Genomic DNA, 18,757 nt, shown 5'->3' with positions numbered 1-18,757 from the left:
TGATTTTCTTCAAATTAGGTTGCATGGTCTCTTCTCCAATAATTAAGTTGGCTATGTAAACCAAGCATTTACTAAAATCAAATTCGTTGTGTACTTACCTTAAACTTCACTTTCTGCTGCATTCAGCCACCAGAAGCAAAGAGAAACACTTGGTTCACAAGAGTACTGAGAGCATGCAACTCACTCCTGAACCCCTCAGGGTGACAGTGGTGCTTAGCTGCTTAGGCACCCAGCGTTGTAACACGGGGGTGAGGAAAGAATCCTCAGCCCTTTATTAATTTGAAGTCACAATTGGAGATTACACAGACATTCAGGAAGGAAGGTGGGGGTTGACAATATGAATCTCTCAGGAGTGTAACAAACAGTTAAATTAAATTGAGGTGAAAAATGTACATTAAAGTGTACATTTTTCACCTCAATTTAATTTGGCTTCCACGGTTATAAACTATAAATGTGAGACAAAAACAGAATTCAAGGAATTCTTACTTACTTATTGTCATTGTTTAAACCGTCTTGTGCTGCTGATACTGACCATTCATTCTGCTCTCTTTGCTGGAACATATTAAAAATTTATGTTAAAAAAAAAAAAAACGTTTAATAATAAAAAAAAAACATTCAGTATTATCATTATCTAAAAAAGGGGGGGGGGGGTGTATTCTGTCAAATTACCCTTTCCCAAGGTAAAAGTGGTTTGATAATTAACATATCCCTACATCCTGTGCAATGTACTTTTTTTTATTCACGTCCCAACTCACTCTGCCTAAAACCATTTTTTCAATTTCTCTTCCAGCTATCCTTAGGAACAGATAGAGAAACCTTAAAGACATGGGCTGGGATTATTTGCTGTGTACATTACAGAAGCAATTTTTTTAGTACAGATTTAAAGCCATCACTGAAGTTCTTCACATTGTGCGAGTTCATGAAGCTATTAAATGCAATATATGAAACTCATATATACAAAGCTAGCAAAATTAATAACGACTATCCTATGTTTGGTAAACAGGCAAGGTTACTAATTAGTCTGTGTTGCTTTCCACAATCAACCAATGCAAATTCTTATAACCAAAAAGCATAGTAATAGCGAGATCATATACTCAAAATTTACATAACAATAGTTGTTTATGGTATGGTAAACAGCTGATCTTTCCCTGATCCAAATACATTTGAGAAAGAGCCAAGGATACCGCTAAAAAGGCAATTAACATTCTGATCCAAACCCTGGCTCACATTTTCTGCAAAAATCTCCAAATGAACAGATATCTATCAATCTAATGCTAGCCAATTTGTACAAGTGATTTATGCTGACACACCAGGCATCAAAAACACAAATTTGATTCTTTACCTGGAGGCCATGAATGGGTCATGTCTAGTCCAGGGGGAATGACACTAAGTTGTGATCTCCTCCTTAGCTTAGCTGAATGTTCAAACCGCTACGTCCAAGAAAGAAAGGAAAAGAACAAAAGCGCATTGGCACATTTCTATAAACCAAATATTCTAATTATTTATAAACCAAAATGAGTCTGCACACAAAACCACTGGTGTGTAGCGATCCTAATAAAAAGTACATATCTCAAAGTATAGCAGTAATAAAATGCCACTACTAGGATAAAGCTAAACCGGTAATTTAAAGAAGATGAAAGTCAGTAACAAGGGAACATAAATGCTAGCGAGAAGCAGTGTAAAAGGTGTAGTGTTTTAGCTGTAAATCTGGGCACACATGCTACAATCGGATAGCATATCCTCTGATAAATGTAGTAACAAATATGTAATGCCATGGTTAGATATATCCTAAACTGATTATGTAGAGGGTGAATAGTGTCAGAGGAGAACAATCCGAGCAAGGCCTAGTTTACACCTGTGTTCTCTCAAAAGCAATCTGCAGTTGGTCATATATTTCGGAGAGCAGCACAGGCTGACAGGCATTCAAGAGGTAATACTGGCAACACCATGCTGCAACCGCAAGCCTTGTGTTTAGCTCATGGCTGGGATGCATCCTTACTTTAGTGGGGCAGTAAAACTGCAGCTCAAACTTCTATTTTGACTGCAAGTGTAAACAAGCCCTTACAATGGAGAAGGGAGGATAAGCAGTTTACGGAGGTGTCACATGCAACATAAAAGGGTTTAAAACCTGAATGTAGAAAATCTACCAGTGTTTTTTTACATTTATATCATACCAGGTCTATATCGCTTACTTTGAGATGAAAACAAGCCACAATAGGCAGTTTCTTCATAGTAAGCTGTTTAGTAGACTCTTGGTAACTATGGCAACCACTGCATTTGATTTTGGCACTACTTCCTAGATGCTCTGGTCGTGTAAACCTGAAACAGATTTGAAAAAACACATAGCAGACCTTAGAACAAACATGCACAGCAAAAAATGTAAAACTTTCATATCCTTCAATAAAAGCACAAATCAAATGCCGTTTTTTTCTATAAAAAAAAATAAAGATGCCTTTAAAACCTACACTGTGCAAACGTTTTAGGCAGGTATAAAAAATGCTTTCCAAATCCAAGTGTTAATAGATAAAAAAATAAAAACCATCAACAAAATGGAAAACAATTGAACAGATGAGAAATCCAAATCAAACCAATATTTGGTGTGATCACCCTTTACCTTCAAAACAGCTGCAATTCTTCTAGGTACACTTGCAGTTTTTGAACTCTGTAGGTACGTTGTTTCCAACATCAAGGAGAACTAACCATAGATCTTCTGTGGATGTGGGCTTCCTCAAATCATTCAGTCTCGTCATGCAATCCCAGACAGACGCAATAAAAGTTTAGATTAGGGCTCTTTGAGTGCCAAACCATCACCTACAGGACTTTGCTCCTCTTCATGCTAAAGATAGTTCTTAATAACAATTGGTTTATGTTTGGAGTTGTTGTCCTGCTACAGAATAGATTTGGGGCCCAAACACCTCCCTGATGGTATGGCACGAAGGATAAGCATCTGCCTGTATTTCCCAGCATTGACACCACTGAAAATATCCAACTCCATTTGCAGCCCCAAACTCGCGAAGAACATCCATGACGATTCACTGTTTCCTGCAGGCACTCAATACCGTAGTTATTGCCAGCCCTTCCGTGAACAAACTGCCTCCTACTACATTTTGACGCCTCAGTCCAGAGCATCCGCTGCCATTTTTCGGCATCCTAGTTTCTATGTTTTCATGCATACGCAAGTCGTTTCTATGTTAGGAGGTATGGCTTTTTGGCCACAGTTCTTCCATGAAGACTTCTGTCCAGACTTCTCTGGACAGTAGATGTGTACCTGTATCCTACTGGTTTCCACCAGTTCTGTGCTGGTGACCCCGCTGGACATCTTGCGTTGAAGGGAAGCAAGCATGATGCGCCTTTCATCTGCTGCATTAGGTTTCCTTGGCTGATCATTGCATCTAGGGACCTTAACATTGCCCATTTATTTGTGCTTCAAGAGCTTGAACAGCACATCCTAAAAAATGTCTGCTTTGAAATGTTTGCCTGGGAGAAATCTTAATAGTGCAGAATAACTACCTTGTGTCTTGTTGATATTGTCAGTATTGCCATGGTGTACCTGTGACAAAACCATCTTCCACAACCTAACCTTAGTAGCAGAGTTTGGCTGTTCCTCGCCCAGTTTTAAGCCACCTATACAGCCGGTTGTTTCCGTTAATGACGGCATTTCAACCTACATATGAAAGCATCTGCTTGGTACAGTTGGTTAATCTTACACCTGACTATTCCCACAAAATCTCCGACTTTATGCAAGTGTACAAAATGTGCAAGTATTGATGCTGGTTCAAAGCCAAAGGGTAATCACACCAAAGATTGATCTGACCGATAAAACAAAACCTTAAAAATCTTCAGTGGATATATAAAAAAAAAAAAGTCTACACACCCCCGTTAACCACTTGCCGACCAGCCGCCGCAGTTATGCTGCAGCACGGAGGCTCGCCTTTGCGAATAGCAGAAAGTGTAAAAAAAACAAAAAAACTATAATCTATTTTTTTTTCAAAAAAGATTTCAGTTAGTTTTTCATTTGAGCTGTACAATTTATAGGTCACATTAAAAGTGGAAGAAGTTCTGAAGTGATTTATCTTTTTTTACATCACAGAAACCTGACATTTTAAACAGGGGTGTGTAGACTTTATATCCACTGTATACATTTCTTTAGAGCATTCTTACCTTACCGTATTTCTTCAGACTTGCACAGTACTTTTGGTGGACATAGGTACACTTTTACTTAAGCGTAAAAAGGTACACTTTTACTTGAGCGTAAAAAGATAGTCAAAAGAAATACAAATACCAAAAGGTGCTAGCCAGATAATGAAGATATCGAGGATGTTAAAAAAAAAAAAAAAAAAAAAAAACACACACACGTAGATGCAGCACCAGTCCGATGTTGCAGTTGTCCTCTGCTGGCTCTACACTGGGAACAGAGCGATCAAAGACTGCTGAACGCTTGGTTCTCTGGTCCACTGAGCAGTGACTGTCAATCACCACTCTGTGCCCCTCTGGCGCTCACTGAAGCACCAGACTGTGCATGGGGTCAGAAGAGACTGGACTCAGTCTTAATGTGCAGAGAGGCTGAGCCAGCTGCCGGTCAAGAATCTGCATAGATCTCAACATTGTCGTAATCTGCATAAAATCGGGATATTGTCGGGATCCCTGCAGAGCCTAGAGCAGCTCTGTGACATCCGCTAACTGCAGGCTAGAGCCCGCAGTTGGCTGAACCTGGGTCACAGGAGCGCAGAACCAAGTGCACTCCTATGACCTACAGAAGTATGGTCAAAGCTTTAGCCATACTTTGTCCATTCTGCTGGCGAACAAAGAATTGTTACAGTATCAAGCAGATCAGCCATCATGGGAGACACTGGACTTTCTGCTCAACAACCAATTACAAATACTGTACCATGTTACAGCCTTGTTCTATTTCAGAGGCATACATAGATAAAAAACCTCCCAGGTAAAAAAACTTGTCATTATATACTTTACTATAATTTAATCCACTTAAAATAGACATAAAAAGCTTCCCGTAATCTAATGACTACCAACAAAAATGTTTTATTTTGAATAATTCTTTCTGTTGCTCTCTCCCAGGGGATTATTCTGACACTCTGTCCATGAACTTACCATGAAATACTAACACGGCTATACATACAGCTTATTCCTATTGGTACATGGAATGTAGTTGACTGACCCAGTGACTTCAAAGTATTTTCTTTGTATTTTCCTAAACTCCTTCTATCAGGGCTTCTTGTTGCGCCTTCGGGGTCTCATTTTTCCATATTTACTTTCCCCTGTATGACGTTTGAAGACTTTTGTACTTTTTCAGAAATCACAGTTTCCCTGACTTCGCTTTGCCAGCATTGCGCCTTCTCTGCATTAGTCAATTCCTTTCCTATATTGGATATCTGTGGTAGCCATTGTTCTGATCAAGACTCAAATTTGCAAGAGAGTTCCTTTTCTTGCCTTTGCAATCACTGTATCCTGAACTGCGTCCTGAAGAAGCCCAACAGCGAACGCGTTGATGCACTCGGGTTCTCACATATTATGTACCCATATGTATGATTAACATTTGTAGCGTCCTTATATTTCATGCATGTGTCCTCTTTCTAATAAAATTATATTTTTATCTATCCCTATTGTTTACTGTGCCGTTAAAGTCCGAACAGGGTTCACTTTTGGGTTCCCTTTTTTCCAACACATTATTTACGGATGTTGGCAATGTGAGTGCTGTTTTTCTATTTCTCTTTCTACTTGGGAAAAAAGATTATATCCTTGTGTTTGGTTACCTTCGCAGACAGTCTGTTAACGTTGTTGTTCCTGACACATGACTTTCCCCATTCACAACCCCACTGTCACCTCCAGGGCTCAGCGGCCAAAATGGGCTTGAAGAACCTGGTAGATCCAAGCTGATGTCCCAAAATGGGTCTATTGTTGTTGAAACCCCACTAGAAAATAAAACAGACAGTGTTATAATATGTAAATATTTATACATGAAACTAAATGTTTGCAAGAACCCCAAAAACACTCCATTCCATTTGATCCATTAACAGTTTATTTTCAGGTTTACAGTAACTAAGCTTTTGAATCTTTTACCTGAAGAGGAGTGTCATTTTCTCAATACACGTGTGCAACACAATTTACTAAAAGAGTTGAAAAAAATGTTCACACATAAGAAAAAAAAAGAAAAAAGAAAAAAAAAAAAAAAGTGTGACGATTCAGTTGGCCAATTACATTGAAAGCAAATTTCTGATTTTGTTGCACATGACTGGATAAGGAAATTACGCTTCCCTCTTTTTTGGGTGAACATTCTCAATTCTTTTACCAAGCAAGGGTGGAAGAGGAAGCAGTATGACCCTTCTTGGAACATTCACAGAAAGCAAATGAGGACTTCTTTTTTTCTGATGGGAGATGATGCACCAAGGTAGACCTTAAAGTGATGGCAAAGGCCTACTATTCTTAAAAATGTTCTCCCTCCACCCATCTTGCATACCCCGTCTAAAAAGGGTCAGAGTCTCAGGGCCGCTTTTGCTCTATGCAAGATAAGAAAAGGTTCTTTACATAAAGAGCTGCCCACCCAAAGAAAAATAAAAATAAAAATAAAAAAAACACTCAAAAGCGGAGTTCTGCCCCCCAAAAAAATTTCAGCATATACTGCAGCTGCTGCCTTTTAATATTAGGAAAGTTGCCTGTCCAGGGCACCCACAAAGTCCTCATTCAAAGCTGACCTGTCCCCTCAGCTCCCGGGCGCAGGTATCTACAGTAAAGGAATTAGGAAGGGATGCCTTGCGGCTTCATAGCCTGGTTCCTGCGCGTCCTCACTGATCCCTGCTGTCTTATGGGACCTGTGCATCTCCCAGAAGTGGGTTGGGGGACAGAAGAGGAGCTGGACATGGTGTAGATCATCATGGAATCTGCGGCAATCCATCTGCGGAAAGTGAGAGCAAATACCTGTATTGGACAGGTATCTGCCCCCCCAGAAAGGTGCCAAATGTGACAACGGAGGGGGGGGGGGGCCCGGAAGTTCAATTGTTGGGTGGAACTTCGCTTTGAGGCTGCATTCACACCTCTGCCACAAGATACGCCGCGTACGCGGCCTATTTCGCCGCAAGTGTGTAACTTTTTATTTTTAACAAAGCTTTCCCATTGCTTTGTATGGCCGAACGCCAATGCCGCCTGAAAGAAAGGGTCCGGGACTTTTTTTCAGGCGGCAGGCGTACGGCGTCTATGAGATGTGAACCATCTCATAGACAGCAATGGGAATTCTCCCCTCCAGCGGCACGAGCGTCCGGCGTTTTGTCGCGGAGGTGTGAATGGGGCCTAAGTACCAGATTCAGTTTCCAGGGAGACATGGAAGGTCTAAGTGGAGGACTGGCGTGAGCAGCTCTCTGTACAAACGTTTACAAAAGAAACTAAAAGTATCTGAAAGAAAACAGGTAAAAGCAGAAAGCTTTCCCTTTAGAATACCATCAGCCAGATGCTGTGCTGGACCAAACTGGACGAAGGATGGGATGCAAGGGACAGAGAGATGCCTGGTTTGGTATCAGCCAAAGTATGCCTTCCAGGTGCCATGCTAGATCCTATGAGAAGTGTTTATCACTTTGAATAAGGTGGAAATGAGACAGAAATGTCCCTAGTCTTTTAGGACCAGGGTTTCAACAGCCGTGCCGATAAAGGTAGAAAGCAGGAAGAGACAATCCACCAGGAGCAGCTCCCTATCCAACACAATGAGTACACACCGACGATGCTCTTTATACCCAATCATGACCTGTTGCCAATATACCCAATTGCAAAATGTTCTTTTAGCTTTTATAGGACTTGTATTCCATATTTGGAATCCTGGGGAGCATTGTATATTAACTTACAATCTATTGACACCATAAGGTGCCTAAGTATTAGTAATTGGAGAAGCGCAGGTTTAGAAGTATTTAGTTTCCTAGCAGTAAGGTGCTTGCAAGCTTTTAGTTGAAGCACTGCAGCGTTAAAAACAGTTTATAGTCAGTCTGCTGATCGTCAGTAAAAGTTGAGCGGCCACACATGGAATGTCCTGGAGGTGGTAAATTGAAGTGCTGCCTCTTTCTATGCCCCTTTTTATCCCACCACCTGCAGGAGCTTGCTGCCATCAAAACACAAAAATTACCCAGAGATGCTCAGCTCCTGTGCTTACTTTCCAGACTGTCTCTTACAGGGGAAGGTATCCAAAGAGTACTCAGACTGCCACAGCAGTAACTTCACTAAGGGGGATCCCAGGCCACATCTTCTCTGCTGCCATACTACTGCGATTTAAAAAAGGGACATATATTCCAATGCCCAGTGACCAACACCAGCAGTAATACCCCTTAGGAGCACTGGAGCCTCCGTCTGTCCAAATATTTATTCCAAGCCAAAGAAAGAACGAACAAGGCAGGAAAAAAAAAAAAAAAAAAAAAAAAAGAGTGGGGGACAGACCAACCACTATTCACCACACCTTCAGAAAAACTTGCCAAGAATTAAAACAGCCATGGTGACCGCAGAACTTTATGAACCTGAGCCAAGGTGCTTCAAGCTTGTAAGGGGAACAATGACAGATCATCGTGGTGGTTGGCCATATGTGTCACCCTAGGGAATGAACCCCACAGCCTGCCCATTAGGGCAACACAGCCAAACCTGCAGGTGGCAGATAACTGCATTTGCTTAATGGCTGCAACTGGGGGGGGGCATGCAAATCTTTATTATACAACCTGTCACCCAGTCAGTGACTTGCTTGAAGGGGAAAAAAAAGGAACTTGGGATTTTCAAGAGAGGAAATAAATCCAAACTCTTAGATGCTAGGCTAATAAACAGAGGTATCCACAGCTGTGTACGCTTTATTTTTTTTATTTTTAGTGCCCTTCGCATCCCACATTCTTTGCGGATGGCAAAATATAAAGTTGGCAATTATCTAAAGTGATTCTTACAATTCCTAATACTTCCCTTACGGCCACCGTGTATAGAGGCTGCTATATCATGGAGGAATATAAAAAAAAAAAAAAAAAAAAAAAAAAAGGGGGGGGGGGGGGGGATGAGACTCCAAGAAGCTTTGTTTAAAATGTGATGGTGGTGGTATGTTTTTAAACCATGAAGTCTTCCCAGATACAATGGCATCATACCGCCTCTTCTAAAAAAAAGAATTCCTACCGTCACAGCTTTCAGTCAATGCAAAAAACTAATCAGTTATCTGCATGTCTTAAAACAGCTCAATAGCCGATGGCGATTGAGTCAAGTGGCAACTTTGGGTGCACAGCTAGCGACAAAGATCAGATTTTTATATTTCATTGAGTGGGATGCACCCTCAGTACGAAGAGATAGCAAATGCTATATTTAAGATTTATTGTGGTGAGGGGTGCATCCTTAAAGTGGAGGTTCACCCAAAAACTCAATTTTTAACATTAGATTGAGGCTCATTTTGGGCAGCAGAATCGGGTGTTTTTTTTTTTAAATCGAAGCAGTACTTACCGTTTTTGAGAGCGATGTTCTCCGCCGCTTCCGGGTATGGGCTGCGGAACTGGGCATTCCTATTTGATTGACAGGCTTCCGATGGTCGCATACAGCGCGTCGCGATTTTCCGAAAGTAGCCGAATGTCTGTGCACAGGCGCCGTATAGAGCCGCACCGATGTTCGGCTTCTTTCGGCTACTCGTGACGCGATGTATGCGACCGCCGGAAGCCTGTCAATCAAATAGGAACGCCCAGTTCCGAAGACCATACCCGGAAGCGGCGGAGAAGATCTCTCTAAAACAGTAAGTACTGCTTTGTTTTAAAAAAAAAAAAACACCCGATTCTGCTGCCCAAAATGAGCCTCAATCGAATGTTAAAAAATGTTATTCGGGTGAACTCCCGCTTTAAAGCTGATACTATCTGAGCAATCCTGTCATTAGCGAGTACTAGGCCAGGGCAGGATGGCCAAGTAGCTGCCTATCTGTTCCTATTGAATTGCTCCATCACTAGCCGAGGCTGCGAGAGGTCATTTATTTATTTTTCAATTCCATACTCTGCACTTTCAGTCCCCCTTGTACCGAGGCCAAATTTCCAGCTGTTGCACTTTGAATGACAATTGCAGACATGAAACACTGTACCCATATGAAATTATTTTTTGAGACGGAAGCTTTTTTTTGGTGGCATTTACTCACAACTGGGTTATTTTTTTGCAAAAAAAAAAAAAAAAAAAAAAATTTAAGAAAAAGAAAAATCTTAGTTTTAGTTATAAAATTGAGCAAAATCAGTCAGTCATTTTCCTTTGTCACTGATGGGCGCTGATGAGGCTGCACCGTTGGGCAGCAATGATGATGGAATGAAAAGCTGGCACACCATTATGGAATCTGGTATTTCATAAAAGGGAAAAAAGTAGTGGCTAAAAGATATACTCACAGCCCAATCCCACTCCAGTTCACCAGAAGGAAATTTCCCTTAATTGTCTGGATGTGGACAAAATGGTAGAAGAGGAATGCACAGGGCGAGGTGACTAGCAGCATCTACCTTGGCAAAAATTAAGTTTTTGGCCTCACCACCATCACCTTCCGCCTATGCAGAACCAGAAAGGGTCCCGTGCAGGATAAGGCTAGCAATCCAGACAGACACTTGTCTCACAGAGGTGAAGGCTAAAAGAAACACCAGCTTGTGGGTGAGGAGAGGAATGTTTGTGAATTCAAGACAATGCTTTTTGATCCCATTCAGAGAGCCAAATACAGATCCTGCAAAGTCTGAGCAGAAGATGAAGGAAGACACCTTTTACAAAATCTTCAGCAATGTGTGAGAAACAAATGGTCTATGAAACAAACATGCAGGAAGATTTGTCCCACGAAAAACCTCTTTGGGTGGTGGCCTGAGATTCACACCAAGCAAAATATCTTCTATCCAAAGACAGATTTAGGGAGAAGTGGCCGTTCAAACTTTTGGGAATAAGCGCTCATTTATACTTGTGGAAAGGGCTGCCATGTGTTTGAATAGCCATCAGCACAAATTTGTTTTGCAGAGACATTTGACAAATGGTGAGGAGGCGATATGTCAGGAGGCAGTGGGTGTGGCCTCATTCACTTGGTTGGATTGCATCTGGCAGGCACCATCAGGTTTAATTACTGCTGCAACTGTGGTATGTGTACACCGACAGCTGTTGCCCTTGTAGCTTAGAGGGGTAGCCGTAACAATGACCTAGACCCCAACAAGTGTAAATTAGACTCAAGATGCCCCCAACCTTTAAAACCTAGGCTTTCAACAGACATGCCCAAAAAAAGCCAGAGACTAAAGCAGAATAGCAAATTGATTCTTAGGACAGAAGATCCGGCAAAGCCCATGCAGCGCCAGCAAGGAGTTTTCCCAAATACGCTGGGGCCAGTCCGACGAGGCCATGAGAGTCACTGAAGTGTCTCAGGGGCAAGTAAGCTCAGTCAGTGAATGAGCATTTCTGCAGCCACTGACTCAGACACTGCTAAGGCTATAGACAAAATCAGATACAGAATCTGCAGGAGAGAGTCAGCAATTAGGTGATGTGGGTCAAACTCTTGCATGACTGATAAAACCTCAGCTGAGGGGGTTCAACCACACCTGATAAAGTGGATTCCAAAAACCTCGAAGCAATTAGTAGAATGTGAGCTAGGGGGGCCCAGAGCAGCGGGGCTCTCTTTAGTCATATGTGTGAATGGGAACAAACATATGAGGTTTTCTCAAATTTAACAAAAATATTCATTAAATCTAGGTTGGTTGCAATACAAACATTTTTGTAAAATTTGTGTAAAATGCACTTTTATCACTGAAAAGTGACAACTTACTGGCACACTTGACAGGTCACATCAGATTGGAGGCCCCCTGTGAAAATTTGGTCTATGATACAGTTACAGTGGTTCGGATTATTGGCCTTTTTTCCATTGTCATCACCTAAAAAAGAAAAGAAAAGGCAAATGTTGAAAATACAATGGTCTTTGGATACTCTTACAAACTGTATACAGATTGTATTTTTTTTTTTCAAAGTTACACGGAAGTGTCATTTTTTGTTTCAACTTTACAGAGTAATCTGCTTGTTCAAAAAGACCGGCATGTCACGCATGTCCAGATCTGGAGGACATTTTTGTGGTGTGAATGGGCACTCTGTCCATGCTAAATAGATGGATAGAGGAAAAATACCAGAGTAATTTGATTGGCTTCAAGTGGTGTTGGACTGACAATGTTCTGGCAGGACAGTGTATGGTCAGCTATGGAGATCCCCATCTATCTAGAGTGCGATAAATGAGGGACATTTTACCCCTTAGATTTTTTTTTTATGCATTTGATTTCCTGGCAGGGTGTAGCGATTGCCAGTCTTAGTAGACTTTTAAGGGAGAGCTTTGTAATTTATTCAATATGCTTGCCCCACTTCAAAGCATAGGTCATATTAAAACCTATGCTATGAATAATCCTCAACAGAGCCAGGGATCATAGGTGCTGAAACGGTAAGACAAATGAAAGCCTACGTTTTTTTTTTTTATTATTTAACAACACACCACACAGGAATTAGACGTAAAAAATTTGACCAAAAAAGTGAACTTTATATTTAAACTCCAGGCTTCGTTTTAACTGCCAACTTGCAGTGCATCCAGAAAGTATTACCAGCGCTTCAGTTTTTGCACATTGTTATGTTACAGCCTTTTTCCAAAATGGATAATTTATCATCCTCCTAAAAATTCTACAAATACCCCATAATGACAACATGAAAAGTTAGTTTGAAATGTTTGCAAATTTAAAAAAAAAAAAAGAAGGAACATAAGTATTTACAGCCTTTGCCATGACACTCAAAATTTAGGTCAGGTGCATCCTGGGCTGGGGCTAAGGATTCCAAACACCATAAAAACGCACTTTCTGGGGGCCCATCGACAACACAACCTCACCTTCCCACCCAGGAGGAGTCTTAAGTCCCTGGGTCCTGCTCTACGGACAACTAGGCACACAGGAGAATGTCACATGAAATGGTACTCACACATCACAATGACAATACTGTTCTATTCAGCAGAAAGGACTCCCACCGCTAAAGAAAAACAGTATGGCCCCTTACTTGACACACAATCAACCAGTAAACACCTATAATTATGCATTTAAAAAAAAAATGTGGCGAATGAGAATATGCTCACCTTTGCAGTGTCTGTGCAGTACATCTAATGCAGCAATTAGAAATTCGTGTGCATCCTGTTGCTCGTACCCTGCTAAATGCCGTGCATGTGTCCATACAAGATGCAGTAGCCTATATGGAATGTGTGGAGATCGATGCCCAGAGTAAAACTAAAATAAAGAAAAATTTACCACGTTTATGCATAATAAAATATATAAAAAACACCGCACACCAACTAAAAAATTATGTTTTTAAACCTCTGCCATAATTCGGCGTTTGGACTTCAATATTGCTACTATAGTCAAAAGATTAGAGACAGACAACTACATTTATCGTACATCTCCATAACAAACCTGTTTTATAGCATGCAATAAGAAAAAATTCCCTCAAGAGCAAATGATAAAGTGATTCTGTGTAGGGGATTCTGGAAGCCCCTGACCGCTCTATTGTGGTCATAGCTGGACAACACATACCATTATTATGCAATGCGCGATATGAAAATGTTAATGAAACTTATGACAGGTATAATGAATAGAGTACAAGAGACTTCTGAAGATACAGTTGTGCTCATAAGTTTACATACCCTGGCAGAATTTCTTGGCCATTTTTCAGAGAATATGAATAAAACATTTTTCACTCATGGTTAGTGTTTGGCTGAAGCCATTTATTATCAATCAACTGTGTTTACTCTTTAAAATCATAATCACAACAGAAACTACCCAAATGACCCTGATTAAAAAAAGATAACATACCCTGGTGATTTTGGCCCAATAACATGCACACAAGATGACACAAGAGTTTGAATGGCTATTAAAAAGGTAACCATCCTCACCTGTGATCAGTTTGCTTGTAATTAGTGTGTGTGTTTGTGTTTAAAAAAGGTCAATGAGTTTCTGGACTCCTGACAGACCCTTGCATCTTTCATCCAGTGCAGCACTGACTTTCCGGATTCTGAGTCATGGGGAAAGCAAAATAATTTTTAAAGGATCTGCAGGAAAAGGTAGTTGGACTGTATAAAACAGGAAAGGGATATAAAAAGATATCAAAGGAATAAAGAATGCTAATCGGCTGTGTTCAAACTAATCAAGAAGTGGAAAATGAAAGGTTCTGTTGAAACCAAACCATGGTCAGGTAGATCAACTGCCACGAAAATTGTTGACGATGCAAAGAAAAACCCACAAATAACTTCAGATGAAATATACAGGACTCTGAAAACATGTGGTGTGGCTGTTTCAAGATGCACAATAAGGAGGCACTTGAAGATAGATGGGCTGCATGGTCGAGTTGCCAGAAGAAAGCCATTACTACGCAAATGCCACAAAGTATCCTGCTTACAATACGCCAAACAGTACAGAGACAAGCCTCAAACTTTCTGCCACAAATTTGGAGTGATGAGACCAAAATTTTACTTTTTGGCCACAACCATAAAATGCTACATTTGAAGAGGAATCAACAAGGCCTATGATGAAAGGTACAGAGGTGGATCGCTGAGGTTGTGTGTGAGCTACAAAAGGCACAGGAAATGTTGTCAACATTGATGGCAAGATGAATGCAGTATGTTATCAAAAAATACTGGAGGAACATTTGCATTCATCAGCCAGGAAGCTGCACATGGGTGTTTTGGATCATTGTCATGATGGAATGTCCAAGTCAACCTGTCATTGGCTACAGAAGAATAAAGTGAAGGTTCTGGAGTGGCCATCTCAGACTCCTGACCTCAATATCATTGAGCCACTCTGGGGAGATCTCAAACGTGCTTCATGCACGACAGCCCAAGAATTTACAGAACTGGAGGCTTTTTGCCAAAAGGAATGGGCAGCTTTACCAGCAAAGATAAAGACCCTCATCCACAAATACCACAAAAGACTTCAAGCTGTCATTGATGTTAAAGGGGCAAAACACGGTATTAAGAACTGGGGTATGTAAACTTTTGATCAGGGTCATTTGGGTTGTTTGTTGCCATTATAGTTTAAACACAGTCGATTGATAATAAATAGCTTCAGCCAAACACTAACCATGAGTGAAAGAAAAGTTTGTGTTATTCATTGTCTGCCAAATGTCCAAGAAATCCAATTCTGCCAGGGTATGTAAACTTATGAGCACAACTGTAAATCAAGTCATAGTTAAACAGGGTTCCACATGATTAATACATAGAATATAAGTTTGGCATCCTTTATACATATGCTAGGGGAAGAAGAAGAAAAAAAAAATAGGCACGTTTCAGGCCGTTTACCACTTGTTTACCAGAAATCAGAGCGCAAGTCATCTATGTTGGTACAATGCCACCAGCCATAATTATAGTTCTTCACAACACAAGTCCATCTAGATCAGTGGTTCTCAACCTTTCTAGTGCAGAGACCCCTTGATAAAATGTCCTAAGTTGTGGGGACCCCTACCAGTAAAATTATTTTCGTAGGGCGTGGGTTGTCAGCACCCAAGGCAAGGCAAGTAATTTGCGGCCCTAACCCACGGACATTTATTGCTCCCCGAGTCCCTTCCACTCGTACAGTATTGAACCCCTTTATGGTACATGAATCTCTATAGGACACTCACTGTCTCCGACTTTGTGGTGTCCCATAGCAGTGACACCTATGCCGAAATCAGGAGATAGGGTCTCCTCCAGCCCCTCCCACTTCACATTCCTCACCAGTCAGCTGACCTCTAGTCTCTGCCCCCCAGCCATGCCGTGAACTGAATGGGCGGCTGCTGAGCAGGTTGCCGCGGGTTTCAGGGACAGCCTTGCTGGGCGGCCGCAATAAGACTGAGAGCAGCGCAGGCTTCAAGAACAGCTCAGGATTTGGTGACCCCTGGCAAATCATCATTCGACCTCTGAGGGGGTCCCGACCCCCAGGTTGAGAACCACTGATCTAGATCTAGTTCAACAAATATAAAAAAAAAAAAAAAAAAAATCATACAATGCCATACCCACAGTTGATCCAGAGAAAGGCATAAACCCCAACAAAGCATGGTCCAATTTGCTTCAGCAGGGGGAAGTTATATAATTGGATGAAATGAAACACGATTTAGGAAATTTTCTATATTATTGGATTTCAATCCTTGATGTGTAATTGGATGAATTTGGGTCTGCAAGATGATTGGCCAGTAATTAAAGTGATTGTTATTTTTAGAGAGAGAAAGAAAAACTTTGCAAACATGTTATGTTATACTTGCCTGCTCTGTGCAGTGGATTTGCACAAAGCAGCCCAGATCCTCTTAAAGGGGAGTTCCACCCACAATTTCACTTTTTAAATAAATATAAATACCCCTGTAATACACAAGCTTAATGTATTCTAGTAAAGTTAGTCTGTAAACTAAGGTCTGTTTTGTTAGGTTGTTACAGCATTTAGATATATAGTTTATATTAGTTTATAATCTAGAAATAGACCGTGGCCATCTTAAGTGTGGACATCATGAAGCCAGACTGAATGAATTCCTGGATTTCAGCTTTGCATATCTCGCACATGCTCAGTGCACAAGCAATGTAATCGGTTTCAGTCAGGTTTGCAAGGACTACTGGGAAACATGATGCCTATCCCAGAAACCCTTGCAAATAGCCTAGGCAAATAAGGAGTAGGAAGTAATGAAGGACTACAAAATAAAGGTATTTACAAGCAACAAATTAAATAAAAATTGTCCATTCTGAACACTATGAGATTAGAGCATGCAGCAGACAAACAAATATAAAAAAATGGGTGGAACTCCACTTTAAGTCTCTCCTGGCCCCTCCCTCCTGTCGAGTGCCCCCACATGAAGTAGCTTGCTATGGGGGCACCCTAGCCGAATCATAGCTCCCCATGTCCATTCAGACACGGAGCCCCCATTTAGCCCCACTCCCCCCTCTCTCTTGATTGGCTGACTTTGACAGCAGCAGGAGCCAATGGCACCACTGCTGTGTCTCAGCCAATCAGGAGATTCCTGGACAGCCAAGGCACTTGTGGACATTGCTGGAGAGAGATGGGGCTCAGGTAAATATTAGGGGGTAAACAGGTGTTTTTTTTTTTTTTAAACTTAATGCAAAGAATGCATTAAAGTGTTCGGCGCTCAGCTGATTGACCGCTGGTCTCATCCCCTCCTAGTCAGCTGGGGTTTCCCAGCACCTCCCCCTGCAGCTATCACATTGGGAGAGGGGACCAGCATGCAGTCAGCCGAGTGCCAAACAGCGCTCTGAAGCCAAATCATACCGCATATTTTTTCTAAATAAATGACATGCACTGCAGAGCTTACAGTTCTATATCAGAGGGAACCGTAGAAATGCTTTTTTTCTTAAACACTTTAAGATGAAAAACCTTTAGGACTTTACAACCACTTTAATGAGCCAATGGTAATTAGTTATCTTATCTTATATGTATTAAAAATACACACACACACACACACACACAAACACACAGGAGATATGCCACCTGACTCCCTGCATGTAACCTTGTGTGTAAAACAAATCCTTATCCGAGCAAAGACAACCTGCATCATGGTTCTTGAATTTGAAAGCAGAGGGCAAAAGCCACTTATTCCTATTCCTTCTCCATAACTAAACTGTTTTATAGCATGCAAGAAAATAATCCCTCAAGAGCGATGAGATAAGCGACCACCAAACCAATCCTTAAACACTTGCTTACTGGGCAACTCAACCCTAGACTTTCAGAAGAGATTCCAGCCTCCTGTCGGCTGGGTCCTTCTGTGCCCAGAAGCAATCACTCAGGAGATTTCAGACCTGTCAACGCCGCAGCCTAGTCATCCTTGGTGACATACGCTGAGGCCGATGTGCCAAGAGTAGGTACAATTCCAGAGAAACTCAGTGGGGTTCATTTCCTAAAGTTGGAGTGCAAAATCAGTCTCAGCATAGAAACCAATCAGCTTCCAGGTTTTATTGCCAATGTTTAATGGAACAAGCTGAGGCTAGAACATATAAACATTTTGCAGGTAATATTGTAGCAACTTTGCTGCCAATACCCAGTTATGCAGCTTTGCAAGTATGCCGTAAGATATTGAGTTATGCAGGGAAAATGTCAGAACCATTACTTAAGAGTTAATACATCTGAAGGATTTTTCTAGGACTCATCCTTAAAAATCATTTAAAGATCTGAGATTTGGTTAGAGGGGTAAGGATTGATGGTTGGAAATGACTACAAAGGGCTTAATAGTACAAGGATAGAAAGCGCTCCCCTTTAAGAAAGAATGCAAGTTAAAGAGGGGAACCACTTTTGAAAGTTTCTTGCCACAGAAGGCAAGGACCCAGAGTGCAGGGGAACTTGAAAAAGACTGGGTAAGTACAACAACCTTGAGAACATCTATATAAATTATTAAAGGGACAGCGGAGAAAAACAGGACTTCCGATTTTCCTAGAATGTACAGGACACAGTCTTAAAATTAGACTTATATGCAACTTCCATCGGGGAATAAACACTTTTTAAAAGAAAGAAAAAATAAAAATAAATGGGTGCAGGGCCTTCTACAATATCTCCCACTGCCAGCTAGCCTCAGTTTTGTAGCAAGCAATACAGAGATCCAATAAGCAGAGGGGGCGAATCATGTGTTCTGCAACCTGCTCTGAGAAAAAAAATATTGAATAAAAGGAGTACAGTACACTGGATTCCTAGATGGGATTTCCAAATGCAGTTAAACTCATAGAACTCTTAACAAGTCTGGAATGGACCAAACTACCCCATTCAGTTTGGAAACCGTAATG

The 18,757-nt window shown here is 41.1% G+C and overlaps 1 protein-coding gene across 1 annotated transcript in view; it reads right to left on the bottom strand.

Moving 5' to 3' along the window:
• Positions 1–471: 471 nt before the first annotated feature.
• LOC120943645 (ubiquitin carboxyl-terminal hydrolase 22-A-like) overlaps positions 472–18,757 on the bottom strand; it is a 105,505-nt gene continuing 87,219 nt past the window's right edge. Inside the window, 8 exon segments of the mRNA XM_040357050.1 lie at positions 472–518; positions 521–552; positions 1,343–1,361; positions 1,364–1,430; positions 2,193–2,319; positions 5,772–5,930; positions 11,765–11,870; positions 13,097–13,244. Coding sequence (XP_040212984.1) covers positions 487–518; positions 521–552; positions 1,343–1,361; positions 1,364–1,430; positions 2,193–2,319; positions 5,772–5,930; positions 11,765–11,870; positions 13,097–13,244 — 690 coding nt within the window. The 3' untranslated portion in view covers positions 472–486.

The sequence above is a fragment of the Rana temporaria genome, chromosome 6, assembly GCF_905171775.1.
Source record: "Rana temporaria chromosome 6, aRanTem1.1, whole genome shotgun sequence".
NCBI lineage: Eukaryota > Metazoa > Chordata > Amphibia > Anura > Ranidae > Rana > Rana temporaria.
Note: the sequence above shows the minus strand (reverse complement) of the source record. Positions and strands in the feature narration are given on the sequence as shown.